Source organism: Scyliorhinus torazame, chromosome 6 (genome assembly GCF_047496885.1).
Source record: "Scyliorhinus torazame isolate Kashiwa2021f chromosome 6, sScyTor2.1, whole genome shotgun sequence".
NCBI lineage: Eukaryota > Metazoa > Chordata > Chondrichthyes > Carcharhiniformes > Scyliorhinidae > Scyliorhinus > Scyliorhinus torazame.
In genome coordinates, this window is record NC_092712.1 from 287896596 (window position 1) to 287922036 (window position 25441).

The 25441-nt window shown below is 43.2% G+C and overlaps 1 protein-coding gene across 1 annotated transcript in view; it reads left to right on the top strand.

The window, feature by feature from the left end:
- LOC140425872 (collagen alpha-5(VI) chain-like) overlaps positions 1 to 25441 on the top strand; it is a 52202-nt gene that overhangs the window by 12928 nt on the left and 13833 nt on the right. Inside the window, exons 4-9 of the mRNA XM_072510252.1 lie at positions 3963 to 4073; positions 7313 to 7570; positions 14380 to 14637; positions 21442 to 21552; positions 25154 to 25264; positions 25375 to 25411. Of these exons, the coding sequence (XP_072366353.1) occupies positions 3963 to 4073; positions 7313 to 7570; positions 14380 to 14637; positions 21442 to 21552; positions 25154 to 25264; positions 25375 to 25411 (886 nt within the window). The remainder of the gene's footprint in view (positions 1 to 3962; positions 4074 to 7312; positions 7571 to 14379; positions 14638 to 21441; positions 21553 to 25153; positions 25265 to 25374; positions 25412 to 25441) is intronic.

A 25441-nucleotide genomic window follows, 5' to 3' on the forward strand; every position in this document is an offset into this window, starting at 1 on the left:
TTTTCCTGCAGCGGGCAGTAATCCAGAAGTGGCGGACATCATTTTCCTAATCGATGGATCAAGTAGTATACACTCTCAAAACTTTGAACAAGTAAAAGAAGCTATAATAAGCTTTATCAACAAAAATGAGTTTGGTAAAACCAGAGTCCAAATTGGCATCATACAGTTCAGCACTAAGCCACGTTTGGAATTTCAGCTTGATCAATATGATGACAAAGCAGTATTACTGAAAGCTGTTCATCAGATTCAGCAGTTACATGGGGGTACAAATACCGGCCAAGCACTGAACTTTACAATCGACTACTTTGATAGCTCAAAAGGGGGCCGGCCTGGAATACAACAATACCTCATACTGATTACAGATGGAGAGTCAGGCGATCATGTGTCTGAAGCTGCCAGAGCCATCAGAGATAGAGGGCTTAATGTTTTTGCCATCGGTATTGGCTCTGCTAATCATGCTGAGCTTGTGACGATTTCAGGATCCCATGAAAAAGCATTTCATCTAGACAACTTTGATACCCTAAAGGACCTGGAACAATGGATTTCATTTGAAGCACACAGTCCAAATGGTGAGTTGAGAAATTTTGAATATTACTTTTTAAACTAGCAGATTGATTCCATGGTTGGAGAAAACTTTGAAGCCAGTGCTAGAATTGGGAGCCTTGCCCACTGGCAGTGAGTGGATTTGGGAATATCATGGATGCTTTGCTGTTCAATTTTCCAGTATGCGTTGATTGGTAGCAAATTTACCATCAGGGCAGACGTAGAAGATTAGGAACAACTGTGTAGTCTCCTCAAGATTGTGATAATTGTTGAGTTCCTTTTAATGCCAGAAGCCTGACATACTTCACGCAAGCAGCCACATTGAAAGGAATAATTTTGAAAACCTTAATAACTTAACAGGTTCCTCCAACAGATGACGTCTAACGCTTTTGGTGGTTGATTTGTCAGTTCCAATGAACTTGACAGTTTATCCTCTTTTTTTCCCCATGCGCATTTATTCCTACTTTTCACAATTCCACCAAGCAGCTGGGCTTGAAGTAGGCAGGGTGAAATAACTGAATGGTTGTGAGCAAACTGATGCTTCACTCCCTTCAGAGGTTTCCCTTTGTGTGAGGTTGTTTCCCTCATACCCAGGTGATATCACCAAAGGAACTTGAGAACTAAGGAAGTGGGCAGGGACCAGCACAGGGATTGGGAGTGGAAAGATGGAGATGAAAGTATGAAGGAAAAGTGAATGACAATGCTGGAAGGTGAGGAGAACTGAAAGAAAAGAAAGAAATTGGGGAAGAGATTTGGGGAGAGCAATTTGGAGAGGCATACGAGAGAGAGAGATAGAGAGAGTGAGGGGATTGGGGAAGTTGCAGGTAGAAAATTGGGGGTGCAGGGGAGGGAGAGAAAATATGGGTGGCAGAACTTTACTCTACAAGTATGCTCCTTCTGCACACCAATGTAAAAGTCAGAGGCAAGTGTGCTTCAAATGGCCAGCTCACCCGTCAGCCATTTAGATACAATAGGGCCTTTAATTGGCTCAGCCAGAACTTCTGCCCCCATCCAAGTGGATATCCTGCCTCCGGGAGCTGCCATGCAATCAAATAGTCAGCAATGAGTGCTCTTATCCTGCAGCACCACCAGAACCGGTGGCCATTTCTGGGACTACACAGAGTCCCAAAGAAGTGAAGTAATACGGAGCCGAGCATTAGTTCAAGTTCAGGATCTTGCCGGCACCAGACACAGCCTCCGGTGGAGAGTTAAGGGGACCAGTTAGACAGTGAAACGGGCAAATGAAACCTGGAGGTGAGAAATGAAGAAATTAAACTATTTAGCTCCTTTGATGTGGTGAGGAGCAGACAATCATTGCAAGCGTGTTTGTAAACATTGTGGTTCGCATCAAAGAACTGTACTTGAGATGCATTCAAACGTGAAGGGAACAATAAATAAATAATCCATCACACAGTTATGCCTGAACCTGGAAACAGTCAATCACAGGCTAGTGAGGTCTTGCTCGGTGAAGCTAAATGGGTGCTTACAAAATTAATGGCTCTCAGGGAATGTGACGGTTTTGAAGTGCTGGGGGCTTTCTTGGAATCCTCTGACACTTGTAACAGCTGCTGTTTGAAAGGCTTTTGTCTAAGGGAGCAGCTTTTAGGAAAGGGAAAGTGTTTCATCATTGATTTTTCACTGCAATCCCTGACTTCTCTTCACAGCCCACTCTAAAACCAAGTGGCAGATACACCCAATTTAACTTCTGTAGATTCCTCCTCAATTCCCCCCAGATGTTTCTTACACTGTGAGCCAACTGGCCTCAATGGGCGCTGACTTCCACTCAAGTGTTTCACAAATTTAAGTCTTGAAAAGACATGCCTTAGAATCTTCGTCCAAAGAACGTTTTCCCTCAGCTCTTTCTTCCAGCAAGAAGTAATTTTGAGGATTGTAGAATCTCCTTCGAAGGATTTTCTATTTTGAATTGCCATGTGCTTTCAATCTTCCACACGATCTCTAAGGACACAGCCACCACAATAGATCACTGTTGCTTCACAGGCATTAAGATATCACCAACCTTAGGATTACTTCAGATAACTGGCTTCTTGCTAGCCGACTCCATCAGGTCTGTACTTTTCAGCTGTCTTTAACTGGAGATTCTCTCTCTCTGTCCCTTCCTTTAACTTCAATGAACAGTACCTTTTTACAATTTCCAGGTCCTTTGTTGTTTTGACCCCCATTTTCCTGGAACATCTCTTGTAATTCCAAGGTTTCTCGAACCATTTGTTCATTAGTCTCTGGGACTTGCTTCCTTCCCATGACTTCATTGTTCTGCTTCTCTGCTTCTGGCACAGTTGGGAGAGCTGTTTCTCCTCCAGCTACCTACCTCCAGCTGCCTTGGGTCCAGCCTTAACTAAATGCAAAAAGAATTTCAAACTTAAAGTGGCCCCTGGTTGCTAAGCAAATTCCAGTGCTCCTGTTTGGTTTTTAACATGGTAAACTCTCTAATCACAAAACAGTCAAAGTTTGAAATGAAACCAAACCTCCCAAACATGCAAACACCATTGCTTAGCGCAAATTAAACTTAAGTGTTCAACTTTATTTCAAAAAAAGATTTAATTATACTCACTAAATCTGTACCTTTGGGCCGGATTCTGCTGCCCGCCCGCCGCATGAATGCCAATGTTGTGCCACGTAGAATGGAGATGGGTTCCCAATGACCTCGTTCCTCATTTTCCTGTCACCAGGTGGACGCAGCCGGAGAACCACGACCTTTACTTCTAATATCCAACAATACAAACCTAGATTGCTTAAAACTCCCTCTCCTTCCTGGCACAAATGATGAAATTGCAAACAAATCTTTTTTGATTTATTTTCCTGCAGCCGGCAGTAATCCAGAAGTGGCGGACATCATTTTCCTAATCGATGGATCAAGTAGTATACACTCTCAAAACTTTGAACAAGTAAAAGAAGCTATAATAAGCTTTATCAACAAAAATGAGTTTGGTAAAACCAGAGTCCAAATTGGTGTCATACAGTTCAGCACTAAGCCACGTTTGGAATTTCAGCTTGATCAATATGATGACAAAGCAGTATTACTGAAAGCTGTTCATCAGATTCAGCAGTTACATGGGGGTACAAATACCGGCCAAGCACTGAACTTTACAATCGGCTACTTTGATAGCTCAAAAGGGGGCCGGCCTGGAATACAACAATACCTCATACTGATTACAGATGGAGAGTCAGGTGATCAGGTGTCTGAAGCTGCCAGAGCCATCAGAGATAGAGGGCTTAATGTTTTTGCCATCGGTATTGGCGCTGCTAATCATGCTGAGCTTGTGACGATTTCAGGATCCCATGAAAAAGCATTTCATCTAGACAACTTTGATACCCTAAAGGACCTGGAAAAATGGATTTCATTTGAAGCACGCAATCCAAATGGTGAGTTGAAAAAGTTTGAATTTTTCTTTTTAAACTAGCAGATTGATTCCATGGTTGGAGAAAACTTTGAAGCCAGTGCTAGAATTGGGAGCCTTGCCACTGGCAATGGATTTGGGAATATCATGGATGCTTTGCTGTTCATCTTTCCAGTATGCGTTGATTGGTCGCAAATTTACCATCAGGGCAGACGTAGAAGATTAGGAACAACTGTGTAGTCTCCTCAAGATTGTGATAATTGTTGAGTTCCTTTTAATGCCAGAAGCCTGACATACTTCACGCAAGCAGCCACATTGAAAGGAATAATTTTGAAAACCTTAATAACTTAACAGGTTCCTCCAACAGATGACGTCTAACGCTTTTGGTGGTTGATTTGTCAGTTCCAATGAACTTGACAGTTTATCCTCTTTTTTTCCCCATGCGCATTTATTCCTACTTTTCACAATTCCACCAAGCAGCTGGGCTTGAAGTAGGCAGGGTGAAATAACTGAATGGTTGTGAGCAAACTGATGCTTCACTCCCTTCAGAGGTTTCCCTTTGTGTGAGGTTGTTTCCCTCATACCCAGGTGATATCACCAAAGGAACTTGAGAACTAAGGAAGTGGGCAGGGACCAGCACAGGGATTGGGAGTGGAAAGATGGAGATGAAAGTATGAAGGAAAAGTGAATGACAATGCTGGAAGGTGAGGAGAACTGAAAGAAAAGAAAGAAATTGGGGAAGAGATTTGGGGAGAGCAATTTGGAGAGGCATACGAGAGAGAGAGATAGAGAGAGTGAGGGGATTGGGGAAGTTGCAGGTAGAAAATTGGGGGTGCAGGGGAGGGAGAGAAAATATGGGTGGCAGAACTTTACTCTACAAGTATGCTCCTTCTGCACACCAATGTAAAAGTCAGAGGCAAGTGTGCTTCAAATGGCCAGCTCACCCGTCAGCCATTTAGATACAATAGGGCCTTTAATTGTCTCAGCCAGAACTTCTGCCCCCATCCAAGTGGATATCCTGCCTCCGGGAGCTGCCATGCAATCAAATAGTCAGCAATGAGTGCTCTTATCCTGCAGCACCACCAGAACCGGTGGCCATTTCTGGGACTACACAGAGTCCCAAAGAAGTGAAGTAATACGGAGCCGAGCATTAGTTCAAGTTCAGGATCTTGCCGGCACCAGACACAGCCTCCGGTGGAGAGTTAAGGGGACCAGTTAGACAGTGAAACGGGCAAATGAAACCTGGAGGTGAGAAATGAAGAAATTAAACTATTTAGCTCCTTTGATGTGGTGAGGAGCAGACAATCATTGCAAGCGTGTTTGTAAACATTGTGGTTCGCATCAAAGAACTGTACTTGAGATGCATTCAAACGTGAAGGGAACAATAAATAAATAATCCATCACACAGTTATGCCTGAACCTGGAAACAGTCAATCACAGGCTAGTGAGGTCTTGCTCGGTGAAGCTAAATGGGTGCTTACAAAATTAATGGCTCTCAGGGAATGTGACGGTTTTGAAGTGCTGGGGGCTTTCTTGGAATCCTCTGACACTTGTAACAGCTGCTGTTTGAAAGGCTTTTGTCTAAGGGAGCAGCTTTTAGGAAAGGGAAAGTGTTTCATCATTGATTTTTCACTGCAATCCCTGACTTCTCTTCACAGCCCACTCTAAAACCAAGTGGCAGATACACCCAATTTAACTTCTGTAGATTCCTCCTCAATTCCCCCCAGATGTTTCTTACACTGTGAGCCAACTGGCCTCAATGGGCTCTGACTTCCACTCAAGTGTTTCACAAATTTAAGTCTTGAAAAGACATGCCTTAGAATCTTCGTCCAAAGAACGTTTTCCCTCAGCTCTTTCTTCCAGCAAGAAGTAATTTTGAGGATTGTAGAATCTCCTTCGAAGGATTTTCTATTTTGAATTGCCATGTGCTTTCAATCTTCCACACGATCTCTAAGGACACAGCCACCACAATAGATCACTGTTGCTTCACAGGCATTAAGATATCACCAACCTTAGGATTACTTCAGATAACTGGCTTCTTGCTAGCCGACTCCATCAGGTCTGTACTTTTCAGCTGTCTTTAACTGGAGATTCTCTCTCTCTGTCCCTTCCTTTAACTTCAATGAACAGTACCTTTTTACAATTTCCAGGTCCTTTGTTGTTTTGACCCCCATTTTCCTGGAACATCTCTTGTAATTCCAAGGTTTCTCGAACCATTTGTTCATTAGTCTCTGGGACTTGCTTCCTTCCCATGACTTCATTGTTCTGCTTCTCTGCTTCTGGCACAGTTGGGAGAGCTGTTTCTCCTCCAGCTACCTACCTCCAGCTGCCTTGGGTCCAGCCTTAACTAAATGCAAAAAGAATTTCAAACTTAAAGTGGCCCCTGGTTGCTAAGCAAATTCCAGTGCTCCTGTTTGGTTTTTAACATGGTAAACTCTCTAATCACAAAACAGTCAAAGTTTGAAATGAAACCAAACCTCCCAAACATGCAAACACCATTGCTTAGCGCAAATTAAACTTAAGTGTTCAACTTTATTTCAAAAAAAGATTTAATTATACTCACTAAATCTGTACCTTTGGGCCGGATTCTGCTGCCCGCCGGCCGCATGAATGCCAATGTTGTGCCACGTAGAATGGAGATGGGTTCCCAATGACCTCGTTCCTCATTTTCCTGTCACCAGGTGGACGCAGCCGGAGAACCACGACCTTTACTTCTAATATCCAACAATACAAACCTAGATTGCTTAAAACTCCCTCTCCTTCCTGGCACAAATGATGAAATTGCAAACAAATCTTTTTTGATTTATTTTCCTGCAGCCGGCAGTAATCCAGAAGTGGCGGACATCATTTTCCTAATCGATGGATCAAGTAGTATACACTCTCAAAACTTTGAACAAGTAAAAGAAGCTATAATAAGCTTTATCAACAAAAATGAGTTTGGTAAAACCAGAGTCCAAATTGGTGTCATACAGTTCAGCACTAAGCCACGTTTGGAATTTCAGCTTGATCAATATGATGACAAAGCAGTATTACTGAAAGCTGTTCATCAGATTCAGCAGTTACATGGGGGTACAAATACCGGCCAAGCACTGAACTTTACAATCGGCTACTTTGATAGCTCAAAAGGGGGCCGGCCTGGAATACAACAATACCTCATACTGATTACAGATGGAGAGTCAGGTGATCAGGTGTCTGAAGCTGCCAGAGCCATCAGAGATAGAGGGCTTAATGTTTTTGCCATCGGTATTGGCGCTGCTAATCATGCTGAGCTTGTGACGATTTCAGGATCCCATGAAAAAGCATTTCATCTAGACAACTTTGATACCCTAAAGGACCTGGAAAAATGGATTTCATTTGAAGCACGCAATCCAAATGGTGAGTTGAAAAAGTTTGAATTTTTCTTTTTAAACTAGCAGATTGATTCCATGGTTGGAGAAAACTTTGAAGCCAGTGCTAGAATTGGGAGCCTTGCCACTGGCAATGGATTTGGGAATATCATGGATGCTTTGCTGTTCATCTTTCCAGTATGCGTTGATTGGTCGCAAATTTACCATCAGTGCAGACGTAGAAGATTAGTAACAACTGTGTTGTCTCCTCAAGATTGTGATAATTGTTGCGTTCCTTTTAATGCCAGGAGCCTGGCATACTTCAGCCAAGCAGTCACATTGAAAGTAAGAATTTTGAAAACCTTAACAACTTAACAGGCTTCTCCAACAGATGACGTTTAACCGTTTTGGTGGTTGATTTGTCAGTTCCAATAAACTTGACAGTTGATCCTCTTTTTTCCCCATGCACATTTATTCCTACTTTTAACAATTCCACCAAGCAGCTGGGCTTGAAGTAGGCAGGGTGAACTAACTGAATAGTTGTGAGCAAACTGATGCTTCACTCTCTTCAGAGGTTTCCCTTTGTGTGACATTGTTTCCCTCACACCCAGGTGATATCACCGAAGGAACTTTCATAGAATCATAGAATTCACAGTGCAGAAGGAGGCCATTCGGCCCATCGAGTCTGCACCGGCTCTTGGAAAGAGCACCCTACCGAAGGTCAACACCTCCATTCTATCCCCAGAACCCAGTAACCTCACCCAACACTAAGGGGAATTTTGGACACTAAGGGCAATTTATCATGGCCAATCCAGCTAACCTGCACATCTTTGGACTGTGGGAGGAAACCAGAGCACCCGGAGAAAACCCACGCACACACGGGGAGGATGTGCAGACTCCACACAGACAGTGACCCAAGCCGAAATCGAACCTGGGACCCTGGAGCTGTGAAGCAATTGTGCTATCCACAATGCTACCGTGCTGCCCTTTGAGAACTAAGGAAGTGGGCAGGGAACAGCACAGGGATTGGGAATTGAAAGATGGAGAGGAAAATATGAAGGTAAAGTGAATGACGAATCTGGAAGGTGAGGATAACTGAAAGAAAAGAAAAAAATTGGGGAAGAGATTTGGGGCGAGTAATTCGGAGAGGCAGACGAGAGAGAGAGATAGAGAGAGTGAGGGGATTGGGGAAGTTACAGGAAGAAAATTGGGGGTGCGGGGAAGGGAGAGAAAATATGGCAGGCAGAACGTAAGTCTACGAGTATGGTCCTTCCGCACACCAATATAAAAGTCAGAGGCAAGTGTGCTTCAAATGGCCAGCTCACTCTTCAGCCATTTAACTACAATAGGGCCTTTAATTTGCTCATCCAGAACTTCTGCCCCCATCCAAGAAGATATCCTTCCTCCGGGAGCTGCCATGCAATCAGATAGTCAGCAGTGAGTGCTCTTATCCTGCAGCACCACCAGAACCAGTGGCTATTTCTGGGACTACACTGAGTCCCAAAGAAGTGGAGTAGTACAGAGCCGGGCATTAGTTCAATGTCGGCATCTTGCCGGGACCAGACACAGCCTCCGGTGCAGAGCTTAGGGGACCAGGTAGACAGGGAAAGGGGCAAATGAAACCTGGAAGTGAGAAATGAGGAACTGAAGCAATTTAGCTCCTTTGATGTGGTGAGGAACAGACAATCATTGCAAGAGTGTTTGCAAACATTGTGGTTCGCATCAAAGAACTGTACTTGAGATGCATTCAAACGTGAAAGGAAAAATAAATAAATAATCCATCACACAGTTATGCCTGAACCTGGAAACAGTCAATCACAGGCTAGTGAGGCTTGCTCGGTTAAACTAAAAGGGTGCTTACAAAATTAATGGCTCTCAGGGAATGTGACGGTTTTCAAGTGCTGGGACTTTCTTGGAATCCTCTGACACTTATAACAGCTGCTGTTTGAAAGGCTTTTGTCTAAGGGAGGAGCTTTTAGGAAAGAGAAAGTGTTTCATCATTGATTTTTCATTGCTATCCCTGACTTCTCTTCACAGCCCACTCTGAAACCAAGTGGCAGATGACACCCAATCAAACTTCTGTAGATTCCACCTCAATTTCCCCCAGATGTTTCTTACACTGTGAGCCAACTGGCCTCAATGGACTCTGACTTCTACTCAAGTGTTTCACAAATTTAACTCTTGAAAAGACATGCCTTAGATTCTTCGTCCAAACAACGTTTTCCCTCAGCTCTTTCTTCCAGCAAGAAGTAATTTTGAGGATTGTAGAATCTCCTTAGAAGGATTTTCTATTTTGAATTTCCATGTGCTTTCAATCTTCCACACGATCTCTAAGGACACAGCCACAACAATAGATCACTATTGCTTCACAGGCATTAAGATATCACCAACCTTAGGATCACTTCAGATAACTGGCTTGTCGCTAGCCAATTCCATCAGGCCTGTACTTTTCAGCTGTCTTTAACTGGAGACTCTCTCTCTCTCTCTCATTCCCTTGCTTTAACTTCAATGAACAGTACCTTTTTTCAATTGCCAGTTCCTTTGTTCTTTTGAGTTCAGTTTACCTGGAACATCTCTTGTAATTCCTAGGTTTCTCGAACTATCTGTTCATTAGTTTCTGGGACTTGCTTCCTTCCCATGACTTCATTGTTCTGCTTCTCTGCTTCTGGCACAGTTGGGAGAGCTGTTTCTCCTCCAGCTACCTACCTCCAGCAGCCTTGGGTCCAGCCTTAACTAAATGCAAAAAGTCTTTCTAACTTAAAGTGGCCCCTGGTTGTGAACCAAATTCCAGTGCTCCTGTTTGATTTTTAACAATGTAAACTCTCTAATAACAATACAGACAAAGTTTGAAATGAAACCAAACCTCCCAAACATGCAAACACCATTGCTTAGCGCAAATTAAACTGAAGTGTTAAACTTTATTTCAAAAAAACATTTAATTATACTCACTTAAATCTGTACCTTTGGGCCGGATTCTGCTGCCCGCCCGCCGCATGAACGCCAACGGTGTGCCACGTAGAATGGAGATGCGTTCTCCAATGACCTCGTTCCTCATTTTCCTGTCGCCAGGTGAACGCGGCCGGAGAAACACTACCTTTACTTCTAATATCCAACAATACAAACATAGATTGCTTAAAAGTCCCTCTGCTTCCTGGCACAAATGATGAAATTGCAAACAAATCTTTTTTGTTTTATTTTCCTGCAGCGGGCAGTAATCCAGAAGTGGCGGACATCATTTTCCTAATCGATGGATCAAGTAGTATACACTCTCAAAACTTTGAACAAGTAAAAGAAGCTATAATAAGCTTTATCAACAAAAATGAGTTTGGTAAAACCAGAGTCCAAATTGGCATCATACAGTTCAGCACTAAGCCACGTTTGGAATTTCAGCTTGATCAATATGATGACAAAGCAGTATTACTGAAAGCTGTTCATCAGATTCAGCAGTTACATGGGGGTACAAATACCGGCCAAGCACTGAACTTTACAATCGACTACTTTGATAGCTCAAAAGGGGGCCGGCCTGGAATACAACAATACCTCATACTGATTACAGATGGAGAGTCAGGCGATCATGTGTCTGAAGCTGCCAGAGCCATCAGAGATAGAGGGCTTAATGTTTTTGCCATCGGTATTGGCTCTGCTAATCATGCTGAGCTTGTGACGATTTCAGGATCCCATGAAAAAGCATTTCATCTAGACAACTTTGATACCCTAAAGGACCTGGAACAATGGATTTCATTTGAAGCACACAGTCCAAATGGTGAGTTGAGAAATTTTGAATATTACTTTTTAAACTAGCAGATTGATTCCATGGTTGGAGAAAACTTTGAAGCCAGTGCTAGAATTGGAAGCCTTGCCCACTGGCAGTGAGTGGATTTGGGAATATCATGGATGCTTTGCTGTTCAATTTTCCAGTATGCGTTGATTGGTAGCAAATTTACCATCAGGGCAGACGTAGAAGATTAGGAACAACTGTGTAGTCTCCTCAAGATTGTGATAATTGTTGAGTTCCTTTTAATGCCAGAAGCCTGACATACTTCACGCAAGCAGCCACATTGAAAGGAATAATTTTGAAAACCTTAATAACTTAACAGGTTCCTCCAACAGATGACGTCTAACGGTTTTGGTGGTTGATTTGTCAGTTCCAATGAACTTGACAGTTTATCCTCTTTTTTCCCCATGCACATTTTTCCTACTTTTCACAATTCCACCAAGCAGCTGGGCTTGAAGTAGGCAGGGTGAAATAACTGAATGGTTGTGAGCAAACTGATGCTTCACTCCCTTCAGAGGTTTCCCTTTGTGTGAGGTTGTTTCCCTCATACCCAGGTGATATCACCGAAGGAACTTGAGAACTAAGGAAGTGGGCAGGGACCAGCACAGGGATTGGGAGTGGAAAGATGGAGAGGAAAGTATGAAGGAAAAGTGAATGACAATGCTGGAAGGTGAGGAGAACTGAAAGAAAAGAAAAAAATTGGGGAAGAGATTTGGGGAGAGCAATTTGGAGAGGTATACGAGAGAGAGAGATAGAGAGAGTGAGGGGATTGGGGAAGTTGCAGGAAGAAAATTGGGGGTGCGGGGGAGGGAGAGAAAATATGGGTGGCAGAACTTTACTCTACAAGTATGCTCCTTCTGCACACCAATGTAAAAGTCAGAGGCAAGTGTGCTTCAAATGGCCAGCTCACCCGTCAGCCATTTAGATACAATAGGGCCTTTAATTGGCTCAGCCAGAACTTCTGCCCCCATCCAAGTGGATATCCTGCCTCCGGGAGCTGCCATGCAATCAAATAGTCAGCAATGAGTGCTCTTATCCTGCAGCACCACCAGAACCGGTGGCCATTTCTGGGACTACACAGAGTCCCAAAGAAGTGAAGTAATACGGAGCCGAGCATTAGTTCAAGTTCAGGATCTTGCCGGCACCAGACACAGCCTCCGGTGGAGAGTTAAGGGGACCAGTTAGACAGTGAAACGGGCAAATGAAACCTGGAGGTGAGAAATGAGGAAATTAAACTATTTAGCTCCTTTGATGTGGTGAGGAGCAGACAATCATTGCAAGCGTGTTTGTAAACATTGTGGTTCGCATCAAAGAACTGTACTTGAGATGCATTCAAACGTGAAGGGAACAATAAATAAATCATCCATCAGACAGTTATGCCTGAACCTGGAAACAGTCAATCACAGGCTAGTGAGGTCTTGCTCGGTGAAGCTAAATGGGTGCTTACAAAATTAATGGCTCTCAGGGAATGTGACGGTTTTGAAGTGCTGGGGGCTTTCTTGGAATCCTCTGACACTTGTAACAGCTGCTGTTTGAAAGGCTTTTGTCTAAGGGAGCAGCTTTTAGGAAAGGGAAAGTGTTTAATCATTGATTTTTCACTGCAATCCCTGACTTCTCTTCACAGCCCACTCTAAAACCAAGTGGCAGATACACCCAATTTAACTTCTGTAGATTCCTCCTCAATTCCCCCCAGATGTTTCTTACACTGTGAGCCAACTGGCCTCAATGGGCTCTGACTTCCACTCAAGTGTTTCACAAATTTAAGTCTTGAAAAGACATGCCTTAGAATCTTCGTCCAAAGAACGTTTTCCCTCAGCTCTTTCTTCCAGCAAGAAGTAATTTTGAGGATTGTAGAATCTCCTTCGAAGGATTTTCTATTTTGAATTGCCATGTGCTTTCAATCTTCCACACGATCTCTAAGGACACAGCCACCACAATAGATCACTGTTGCTTCACAGGCATTAAGATATCACCAACCTTAGGATTACTTCAGATAACTGGCTTCTTGCTAGCCGACTCCATCAGGTCTGTACTTTTCAGCTGTCTTTAACTGGAGATTCTCTCTCTCTGTCCCTTCCTTTAACTTCAATGAACAGTACCTTTTTACAATTTCCAGGTCCTTTGTTGTTTTGACCCCCATTTTCCTGGAACATCTCTTGTAATTCCAAGGTTTCTCGAACCATTTGTTCATTAGTCTCTGGGACTTGCTTCCTTCCCATGACTTCATTGTTCTGCTTCTCTGCTTCTGGCACAGTTGGGAGTGCTGTTTCTCCTCCAGCTACCTACCTCCAGCTGCCTTGGGTCCAGCCTTAACTAAATGCAAAAAGAATTTCAAACTTAAAGTGGCCCCTGGTTGCTAAGCAAATTCCAGTGCTCCTGTTTGGTTTTTAACATGGTAAACTCTCTAATCACAAAACAGTCAAAGTTTGAAATGAAACCAAACCTCCCAAACATGCAAACACCATTGCTTAGCGCAAATTAAACTTAAGTGTTCAACTTTATTTCAAAAAAAGATTTAATTATACTCACTAAATCTGTACCATTGGGCCGGATTCTGCTGCCCGCCCGCCACATGAATGCCAATGTTGTGCCACGTAGAATGGAGATGGGTTCCCAATGACCTCGTTCCTCATTTTCCTGTCACCAGGTGGACGCAGCCGGAGAACCACGACCTTTACTTCTAATATCCAACAATACAAACCTAGATTGCTTAAAACTCCCTCTCCTTCCTGGCACAAATGATGAAATTGCAAACAAATCTTTTTTGATTTATTTTCCTGCAGCCGGCAGTAATCCAGAAGTGGCGGACATCATTTTCCTAATCGATGGATCAAGTAGTATACACTCTCAAAACTTTGAACAAGTAAAAGAAGCTATAATAAGCTTTATCAACAAAAATGAGTTTGGTAAAACCAGAGTCCAAATTGGTGTCATACAGTTCAGCACTAAGCCACGTTTGGAATTTCAGCTTGATCAATATGATGACAAAGCAGTATTACTGAAAGCTGTTCATCAGATTCAGCAGTTACATGGGGGTACAAATACCGGCCAAGCACTGAACTTTACAATCGGCTACTTTGATAGCTCAAAAGGGGGCCGGCCTGGAATACAACAATACCTCATACTGATTACAGATGGAGAGTCAGGTGATCAGGTGTCTGAAGCTGCCAGAGCCATCAGAGATAGAGGGCTTAATGTTTTTGCCATCGGTATTGGCGCTGCTAATCATGCTGAGCTTGTGACGATTTCAGGATCCCATGAAAAAGCATTTCATCTAGACAACTTTGATACCCTAAAGGACCTGGAAAAATGGATTTCATTTGAAGCACGCAATCCAAATGGTGAGTTGAAAAAGTTTGAATTTTTCTTTTTAAACTAGCAGATTGATTCCATGGTTGGAGAAAACTTTGAAGCCAGTGCTAGAATTGGGAGCCTTGCCACTGGCAATGGATTTGGGAATATCATGGATGCTTTGCTGTTCATCTTTCCAGTATGCGTTGATTGGTCGCAAATTTACCATCAGTGCAGACGTAGAAGATTAGTAACAACTGTGTTGTCTCCTCAAGATTGTGATAATTGTTGCGTTCCTTTTAATGCCAGGAGCCTGGCATACTTCAGCCAAGCAGTCACATTGAAAGTAAGAATTTTGAAAACCTTAACAACTTAACAGGCTTCTCCAACAGATGACGTTTAACCGTTTTGGTGGTTGATTTGTCAGTTCCAATAAACTTGACAGTTGATCCTCTTTTTTCCCCATGCACATTTATTCCTACTTTTAACAATTCCACCAAGCAGCTGGGCTTGAAGTAGGCAGGGTGAACTAACTGAATAGTTGTGAGCAAACTGATGCTTCACTCTCTTCAGAGGTTTCCCTTTGTGTGACATTGTTTCCCTCACACCCAGGTGATATCACCGAAGGAACTTTCATAGAATCATAGAATTCACAGTGCAGAAGGAGGCCATTCGGCCCATCGAGTCTGCACCGGCTCTTGGAAAGAGCACCCTACCGAAGGTCAACACCTCCATTCTATCCCCAGAACCCAGTAACCTCACCCAACACTAAGGGGAATTTTGGACACTAAGGGCAATTTATCATGGCCAATCCAGCTAACCTGCACATCTTTGGACTGTGGGAGGAAACCAGAGCACCCGGAGAAAACCCACGCACACACGGGGAGGATGTGCAGACTCCACACAGACAGTGACCCAAGCCGAAATCGAACCTGGGACCCTGGAGCTGTGAAGCAATTGTGCTATCCACAATGCTACCGTGCTGCCCTTTGAGAACTAAGGAAGTGGGCAGGGAACAGCACAGGGATTGGGAATTGAAAGATGGAGAGGAAAATATGAAGGTAAAGTGAATGACGAATCTGGAAGGTGAGGATAACTGAAAGAAAAGAAAAAAATTGGGCAAGAGATTTGGGGCGAGTAATTCGGAGAGGCAGACGAGAGAGAGAGATAGAGAGAGTGAGGGGATTGGGGAAGTTACAGGAAGAAAATTGGGGGTGCGGGGAAGGGAGAGAAAATATGGCAGGCAGAACGTAAGTCTACGAGTATGGTCCTTCCGCACACCAATATAAAAGTCAGAGGCAAGTGTGCTTCAAATGGCCAGCTCACTCTTCAGCCATTTAACTACAATAGGGCCTTTAATTTGCTCATCCAGAACTTCTGCCCCCATCCAAGAAGATATCCTTCCTCCGGGAGCTGCCATGCAATCAGATAGTCAGCAGTGAGTGCTCTTATCCTGCAGCACCACCAGAACCAGTGGCTATTTCTGGGACTACACTGAGTCCCAAAGAAGTGGAGTAGTACAGAGCCGGGCATTAGTTCAATGTCGGCATCTTGCCGGGACCAGACACAGCCTCCGGTGCAGAGCTTAGGGGACCAGCTAGACAGGGAAAGGGGCAAATGAAACCTGGAAGTGAGAAATGAGGAACTGAAGCAATTTAGCTCCTTTGATGTGGTGAGGAACAGACAATCATTGCAAGAGTGTTTGCAAACATTGTGGTTCGCATCAAAGAACTGTACTTGAGATGCATTCAAACGTGAAAGGAAAAATAAATAAATAATCCATCACACAGTTATGCCTGAACCTGGAAACAGTCAATCACAGGCTAGTGAGGCTTGCTCGGTTAAACTAAAAGGGTGCTTACAAAATTAATGGCTCTCAGGGAATGTGAGGGTTTTCAAGTGCTGGGACTTTCTTGGAATCCTCTGACACTTATAACAGCTGCTGTTTGAAAGGCTTTTGTCTAAGGGAGGAGCTTTTAGGAAAGAGAAAGTGTTTCATCATTGATTTTTCATTGCTATCCCTGACTTCTCTTCACAGCCCACTCTGAAACCAAGTGGCAGATGACACCCAATCAAACTTCTGTAGATTCCACCTCAATTTCCCCCAGATGTTTCTTACACTGTGAGCCAACTGGCCTCAATGGACTCTGACTTCTACTCAAGTGTTTCACAAATTTAACTCTTGAAAAGACATGCCTTAGATTCTTCGTCCAAACAACGTTTTCCCTCAGCTCTTTCTTCCAGCAAGAAGTAATTTTGAGGATTGTAGAATCTCCTTAGAAGGATTTTCTATTTTGAATTGCCATGTGCTTTCAATCTTCCACACGATCTCTAAGGACACAGCCACAACAATAGATCACTATTGCTTCACAGGCATTAAGATATCACCAACCTTAGGATCACTTCAGATAACTGGCTTGTCGCTAGCCAATTCCATCAGGCCTGTACTTTTCAGCTGTCTTTAACTGGAGACTCTCTCTCTCTCTCTCTCATTCCCTTGCTTTAACTTCAATGAACAGTACCTTTTTTCAATTGCCAGTTCCTTTGTTCTTTTGAGTTCAGTTTACCTGGAACATCTCTTGTAATTCCTAGGTTTCTCGAACTATCTGTTCATTAGTTTCTGGGACTTGCTTCCTTCCCATGACTTCATTGTTCTGCTTCTCTGCTTCTGGCACAGTTGGGAGAGCTGTTTCTCCTCCAGCTACCTACCTCCAGCAGCCTTGGGTCCAGCCTTAACTAAATGCAAAAAGTCTTTCTAACTTAAAGTGGCCCCTGGTTGTGAACCAAATTCCAGTGCTCCTGTTTGATTTTTAACAATGTAAACTCTCTAATAACAATACAGACAAAGTTTGAAATGAAACCAAACCTCCCAAACATGCAAACACCATTGCTTAGCGCAAATTAAACTGAAGTGTTAAACTTTATTTCAAAAAAACATTTAATTATACTCACTTAAATCTGTACCTTTGGGCCGGATTCTGCTGCCCGCCCGCCGCATGAACGCCAACGGTGTGCCACGTAGAATGGAGATGCGTTCTCCAATGACCTCGTTCCTCATTTTCCTGTCGCCAGGTGAACGCGGCCGGAGAAACACTACCTTTACTTCTAATATCCAACAATACAAACATAGATTGCTTAAAAGTCCCTCTGCTTCCTGGCACAAATGATGAAATTGCAAACAAATCTTTTTTGTTTTATTTTCCTGCAGCGGGCAGTAATCCAGAAGTGGCGGACATCATTTTCCTAATCGATGGATCAAGTAGTATACACTCTCAAAACTTTGAACAAGTAAAAGAAGCTATAATAAGCTTTATCAACAAAAATGAGTTTGGTAAAACCAGAGTCCAAATTGGCATCATACAGTTCAGCACTAAGCCACGTTTGGAATTTCAGCTTGATCAATATGATGACAAAGCAGTATTACTGAAAGCTGTTCATCAGATTCAGCAGTTACATGGGGGTACAAATACCGGCCAAGCACTGAACTTTACAATCGACTACTTTGATAGCTCAAAAGGGGGCCGGCCTGGAATACAACAATACCTCATACTGATTACAGATGGAGAGTCAGGCGATCATGTGTTTGAAGCTGCCAGAGCCATCAGAGATAGAGGGCTTAATGTTTTTGCCATCGGTATTGGCTCTGCTAATCATGGTGAGCTTGTGACGATTTCAGGATCCCATGAAAAAGCATTTCATCTAGACAACTTTGATACCCTAAAGGACCTGGAACAATGGATTTCATTTGAAGCACACAGTCCAAATGGTGAGTTGAGAAATTTTGAATATTACTTTTTAAACTAGCAGATTGATTCCATGGTTGGAGAAAACTTTGAAGCCAGTGCTAGAATTGGGAGCCTTGCCCACTGGCAGTGAGTGGATTTGGGAATATCATGGATGCTTTGCTGTTCAATTTTCCAGTATGCGTTGATTGGTAGCAAATTTACCATCAGGGCAGACGTAGAAGATTAGGAACAACTGTGTAGTCTCCTCAAGATTGTGATAATTGTTGAGTTCCTTTTAATGCCAGAAGCCTGGCATACTTCAGCCAAGCAGCCACATTGAAAGGAATAATTTTGAAAACCTTAATAACTTAACAGGTTCCTCCAACAGATGACGTCTAACGGTTTTGGTGGTTGATTTGTCAGTTCCAATGAACTTGACAGTTTATCCTCTTTTTTCCCCATGCACATTTATTCCTACTTTTCACAATTCCACCAAGCAGCTGGGCTTGAAGTAGGCAGGGTGAAATAACTGAATGGTTGTGAGCAAACTGATGCTTCACTCCCTTCAGAGGTTTCCCTTTGTGTGAGGTTGTTTCCCTCATACCCAGGTGATATCACCGAAGGAACTTGAGAACTAAGGAAGTGGACAGGGACCAGCACAGGGATTAGGAGTGGAAAGATGGAGAGGAAAGTATGAAGGAAAAGTGAATGACAATGCTGGAAGGTGAGGAGAACTGAAAGAAAAGAAAAAAATTGGGGAAGAGATTTGGGGAGAGCAATTTGGAGAGGCATACGAGAGAGAGAGATAGAGAGAGTGAGGGGATTGGGGAAGTTGCCGGAAGAAAATTGGGGGTGCGGGGGAGGGAGAGAAAATATGGGTGGCAGAACTTTACTCTACAAGTATGCTCCTTCTGCACACCAATGTAAAAGTCAGAGGCAAGTGTGCTTCAAATGGCCAGCTCACCCGTCAGCCATTTAGATACAATAGGGCCTTTAATTGGCTCAGCCAGAACTTCTGCCCCCATCCAAGTGGAATCCGGGAGCTGCCATGCAATCAAATAGTCAGCAATGAGTGCTCTTATCCTGCAGCACCACCAGAACCGGTGGCCATTTCTGGGACTACACAGAGTCCCAAAGAAGTGAAGTAATACGGAGCCGAGCATTAGTTCAAGTTCAGGATCTTGCCGGCACCAGACACAGCCTCCGGTGGAGAGTTAAGGGGACCAGTTAGACAGTGAAACGGGCAAATGAAACCTGGAGGTGAGAAATGAGGAAATTAAACTATTTAGCACCTTTGATGTGGTGAGGAGCAGACAATCATTGCAAGCGTGTTTGTAAACATTGTGGTTCGCATCAAAGAACTGTACTTGAGATGCATTCAAACGTGAAGGGAACAATAAATAAATCATCCATCAGACAGTTATGCCTGAACCTGGAAACAGTCAATCACAGGCTAGTGAGGTCTTGCTCGGTGAAGCTAAATGGGTGCTTACAAAATTAATGGCTCTCAGGGAATGTGACGGTTTTGAAGTGCTGGGGGCTTTCTTGGAATCCTCTGACACTTGTAACAGCTGCTGTTTGAAAGGCTTTTGTCTAAGGGAGCAGCTTTTAGGAAAGGGAAAGTGTTTCATCATTGATTTTTCACTGCAATCCCTGACTTCTCTTCACAGCCCACTCTAAAACCAAGTGGCAGATACACCCAATTTAACTTCTGTAGATTCCTCCTCAATTCCCCCCAGATGTTTCTTACACTGTGAGCCAACTGGCCTCAATGGGCTCTGACTTCCACTCAAGTGTTTCACAAATTTAAGTCTTGAAAAGACATGCCTTAGAATCTTCGTCCAAAGAACGTTTTCCCTCAGCTCTTTCTTCCAGCAAGAAGTAATTTTGAGGATTGTAGAATCTCCTTCGAAGGATTTTCTATTTTGAATTGCCATGTGCTTTCAATCTTCCACACGATCTCTAAGGACACAGCCACCACAATAGATCACTGTTGCTTCACAGGCATTAAGATATCACCAACCTTAGGATTACTTCAGATAACTGGCTTCTTGCTAGCCGACTCCATCAGGTCTGTACTTTTCAGCTGTCTTTAACTGGAGATTCTCTCTCTCTGTCCCTTCCTTTAACTTCAATGAACAGTACCTTTTTACAATTTCCAGGTCCTTTGTTGTTTTGACCCCCATTTTCCTGGAACATCTCTTGTAATTCCAAGGTTTCTCGAACCATTTGTTCATTAGTCTCTGGGACTTGCTTCCTTCCCATGACTTCATTGTTCTGCTTCTCTGCTTCTGGCACAGTTGGGAGAGCTGTTTCTCCTCCAGCTACCTACCTCCAGCTGCCTTGGGTCCAGCCTTAACTAAATGCAAAAAGAATTTCAAACTTAAAGTGGCCCCTGGTTGCTAAGCAAATTCCAGTGCTCCTGTTTGGTTTTTAACATGGTAAACTCTCTAATCACAAAACAGTCAAAGTTTGAAATGAAACCAAACCTCCCAAACATGCAAACACCATTGCTTAGCGCAAATTAAACTTAAGTGTTCAACTTTATTTCAAAAAAAGATTTAATTATACTCACTAAATCTGTACCTTTGGGCCGGATTCTGCTGCCCGCCCGCCGCATGAATGCCAATGTTGTGCCACGTAGAATGGAGATGGGTTCCCAATGACCTCGTTCCTCATTTTCCTGTCACCAGGTGGACGCAGCCGGAGAACCACGACCTTTACTTCTAATATCCAACAATACAAACCTAGATTGCTTAAAACTCCCTCTCCTTCCTGGCACAAATGATGAAATTGCAAACAAATCTTTTTTGATTTATTTTCCTGCAGCCGGCAGTAATCCAGAAGTGGCGGACATCATTTTCCTAATCGATGGATCAAGTAGTATACACTCTCAAAACTTTGAACAAGTAAAAGAAGCTATAATAAGCTTTATCAACAAAAATGAGTTTGGTAAAACCAGAGTCCAAATTGGTGTCATACAGTTCAGCACTAAGCCACGTTTGGAATTTCAGCTTGATCAATATGATGACAAAGCAGTATTACTGAAAGCTGTTCATCAGATTCAGCAGTTACATGGGGGTACAAATACCGGCCAAGCACTGAACTTTACAATCGGCTACTTTGATAGCTCAAAAGGGGGCCGGCCTGGAATACAACAATACCTCATACTGATTACAGATGGAGAGTCAGGTGATCAGGTGTCTGAAGCTGCCAGAGCCATCAGAGATAGAGGGCTTAATGTTTTTGCCATCGGTATTGGCGCTGCTAATCATGCTGAGCTTGTGACGATTTCAGGATCCCATGAAAAAGCATTTCATCTAGACAACTTTGATACCCTAAAGGACCTGGAAAAATGGATTTCATTTGAAGCACGCAATCCAAATGGTGAGTTGAAAAAGTTTGAATTTTTCTTTTTAAACTAGCAGATTGATTCCATGGTTGGAGAAAACTTTGAAGCCAGTGCTAGAATTGGGAGCCTTGCCACTGGCAATGGATTTGGGAATATCATGGATGCTTTGCTGTTCATCTTTCCAGTATGCGTTGATTGGTAGCAAATTTACCATCAGTGCAGACGTAGAAGATTAGTAACAACTGTGTTGTCTCCTCAAGATTGTGATAATTGTTGCGTTCCTTTTAATGCCAGGAGCCTGGCATACTTCAGCCAAGCAGTCACATTGAAAGTAAGAATTTTGAAAACCTTAACAACTTAACAGGCTTCTCCAACAGATGACGTTTAACCGTTTTGGTGGTTGATTTGTCAGTTCCAATAAACTTGACAGTTGATCCTCTTTTTTCCCCATGCACATTTATTCCTACTTTTAACAATTCCACCAAGCAGCTGGGCTTGAAGTAGGCAGGGTGAACTAACTGAATAGTTGTGAGCAAACTGATGCTTCACTCTCTTCAGAGGTTTCCCTTTGTGTGACATTGTTTCCCTCACACCCAGGTGATATCACCGAAGGAACTTTCATAGAATCATAGAATTCACAGTGCAGAAGGAGGCCATTCGGCCCATCGAGTCTGCACCGGCTCTTGGAAAGAGCACCCTACCGAAGGTCAACACCTCCATTCTATCCCCAGAACCCAGTAACCTCACCCAACACTAAGGGGAATTTTGGACACTAAGGGCAATTTATCATGGCCAATCCAGCTAACCTGCACATCTTTGGACTGTGGGAGGAAACCAGAGCACCCGGAGAAAACCCACGCACACACGGGGAGGATGTGCAGACTCCACACAGACAGTGACCCAAGCCGAAATCGAACCTGGGACCCTGGAGCTGTGAAGCAATTGTGCTATCCACAATGCTACCGTGCTGCCCTTTGAGAACTAAGGAAGTGGGCAGGGAACAGCACAGGGATTGGGAATTGAAAGATGGAGAGGAAAATATGAAGGTAAAGTGAATGACGAATCTGGAAGGTGAGGATAACTGAAAGAAAAGAAAAAAATTGGGGAAGAGATTTGGGGCGAGTAATTCGGAGAGGCAGACGAGAGAGAGAGATAGAGAGAGTGAGGGGATTGGGGAAGTTACAGGAAGAAAATTGGGGGTGCGGGGAAGGGAGAGAAAATATGGCAGGCAGAACGTAAGTCTACGAGTATGGTCCTTCCGCACACCGATATAAAAGTCAGAGGCAAGTGTGCTTCAAATGGCCAGCTCACTCTTCAGCCATTTAACTACAATAGGGCCTTTAATTTGCTCATCCAGAACTTCTGCCCCCATCCAAGAAGATATCCTTCCTCCGGGAGCTGCCATGCAATCAGATAGTCAGCAGTGAGTGCTCTTATCCTGCAGCACCACCAGAACCAGTGGCTATTTCTGGGACTACACTGAGTCCCAAAGAAGTGGAGTAGTACAGAGCCGGGCATTAGTTCAATGTCGGCATCTTGCCGGGACCAGACACAGCCTCCGGTGCAGAGCTTAGGGGACCAGGTAGACAGGGAAAGGGGCAAATGAAACCTGGAAGTGAGAAATGAGGAACTGAAGCAATTTAGCTCCTTTGATGTGGTGAGGAACAGACAATCATTGCAAGAGTGTTTGCAAACATTGTGGTTCGCATCAAAGAACTGTACTTGAGATGCATTCAAACGTGAAAGGAAAAATAAATAAATAATCCATCACACAGTTATGCCTGAACCTGGAAACAGTCAATCACAGGCTAGTGAGGCTTGCTCGGTTAAACTAAAAGGGTGCTTACAAAATTAATGGCTCTCAGGGAATGTGAGGGTTTTCAAGTGCTGGGACTTTCTTGGAATCCTCTGACACTTATAACAGCTGCTGTTTGAAAGGCTTTTGTCTAAGGGAGGAGCTTTTAGGAAAGAGAAAGTGTTTCATCATTGATTTTTCATTGCTATCCCTGACTTCTCTTCACAGCCCACTCTGAAACCAAGTGGCAGATGACACCCAATCAAACTTCTGTAGATTCCACCTCAATTTCCCCCAGATGTTTCTTACACTGTGAGCCAACTGGCCTCAATGGACTCTGACTTCTACTCAAGTGTTTCACAAATTTAACTCTTGAAAAGACATGCCTTAGATTCTTCGTCCAAACAACGTTTTCCCTCAGCTCTTTCTTCCAGCAAGAAGTAATTTTGAGGATTGTAGAATCTCCTTAGAAGGATTTTCTATTTTGAATTTCCATGTGCTTTCAATCTTCCACACGATCTCTAAGGACACAGCCACAACAATAGATCACTATTGCTTCACAGGCATTAAGATATCACCAACCTTAGGATCACTTCAGATAACTGGCTTGTCGCTAGCCAATTCCATCAGGCCTGTACTTTTCAGCTGTCTTTAACTGGAGACTCTCTCTCTCTCTCTCATTCCCTTGCTTTAACTTCAATGAACAGTACCTTTTTTCAATTGCCAGTTCCTTTGTTCTTTTGAGTTCAGTTTACCTGGAACATCTCTTGTAATTCCTAGGTTTCTCGAACTATCTGTTCATTAGTTTCTGGGACTTGCTTCCTTCCCATGACTTCATTGTTCTGCTTCTCTGCTTCTGGCACAGTTGGGAGAGCTGTTTCTCCTCCAGCTACCTACCTCCAGCAGCCTTGGGTCCAGCCTTAACTAAATGCAAAAAGTCTTTCTAACTTAAAGTGGCCCCTGGTTGTGAACCAAATTCCAGTGCTCCTGTTTGATTTTTAACAATGTAAACTCTCTAATAACAATACAGACAAAGTTTGAAATGAAACCAAACCTCCCAAACATGCAAGCACCATTGCTTAGCGCAAATTAAACTTAAGTGTTAAACTTTATTTCAAAAAAAGATTTAATTATACTCACTAAATCTGTACCTTTGGGCCGGATTCTGCTGCCCGCCCGCCGCATGAATGCCAATGTTGTGCCACGTAGAATGGAGATGGGTTCCCAATGACCTCGTTCCTCATTTTCCTGTCACCAGGTGGACGCAGCCGGAGAACCACGACCTTTACTTCTAATATCCAACAATACAAACCTAGATTGCTTAAAACTCCCTCTCCTTCCTGGCACAAATGATGAAATTGCAAACAAATCTTTTTTGATTTATTTTCCTGCAGCCGGCAGTAATCCAGAAGTGGCGGACATCATTTTCCTAATCGATGGATCAAGTAGTATACACTCTCAAAACTTTGAACAAGTAAAAGAAGCTATAATAAGCTTTATCAACAAAAATGAGTTTGGTAAAACCAGAGTCCAAATTGGTGTCATACAGTTCAGCACTAAGCCACGTTTGGAATTTCAGCTTGATCAATATGATGACAAAGCAGTATTACTGAAAGCTGTTCATCAGATTCAGCAGTTACATGGGGGTACAAATACCGGCCAAGCACTGAACTTTACAATCGGCTACTTTGATAGCTCAAAAGGGGGCCGGCCTGGAATACAACAATACCTCATACTGATTACAGATGGAGAGTCAGGTGATCAGGTGTCTGAAGCTGCCAGAGCCATCAGAGATAGAGGGCTTAATGTTTTTGCCATCGGTATTGGCGCTGCTAATCATGCTGAGCTTGTGACGATTTCAGGATCCCATGAAAAAGCATTTCATCTAGACAACTTTGATACCCTAAAGGACCTGGAAAAATGGATTTCATTTGAAGCACGCAATCCAAATGGTGAGTTGAAAAAGTTTGAATTTTTCTTTTTAAACTAGCAGATTGATTCCATGGTTGGAGAAAACTTTGAAGCCAGTGCTAGAATTGGGAGCCTTGCCACTGGCAATGGATTTGGGAATATCATGGATGCTTTGCTGTTCATCTTTCCAGTATGCGTTGATTGGTCGCAAATTTACCATCAGTGCAGACGTAGAAGATTAGTAACAACTGTGTTGTCTCCTCAAGATTGTGATAATTGTTGCGTTCCTTTTAATGCCAGGAGCCTGGCATACTTCAGCCAAGCAGTCACATTGAAAGTAAGAATTTTGAAAACCTTAACAACTTAA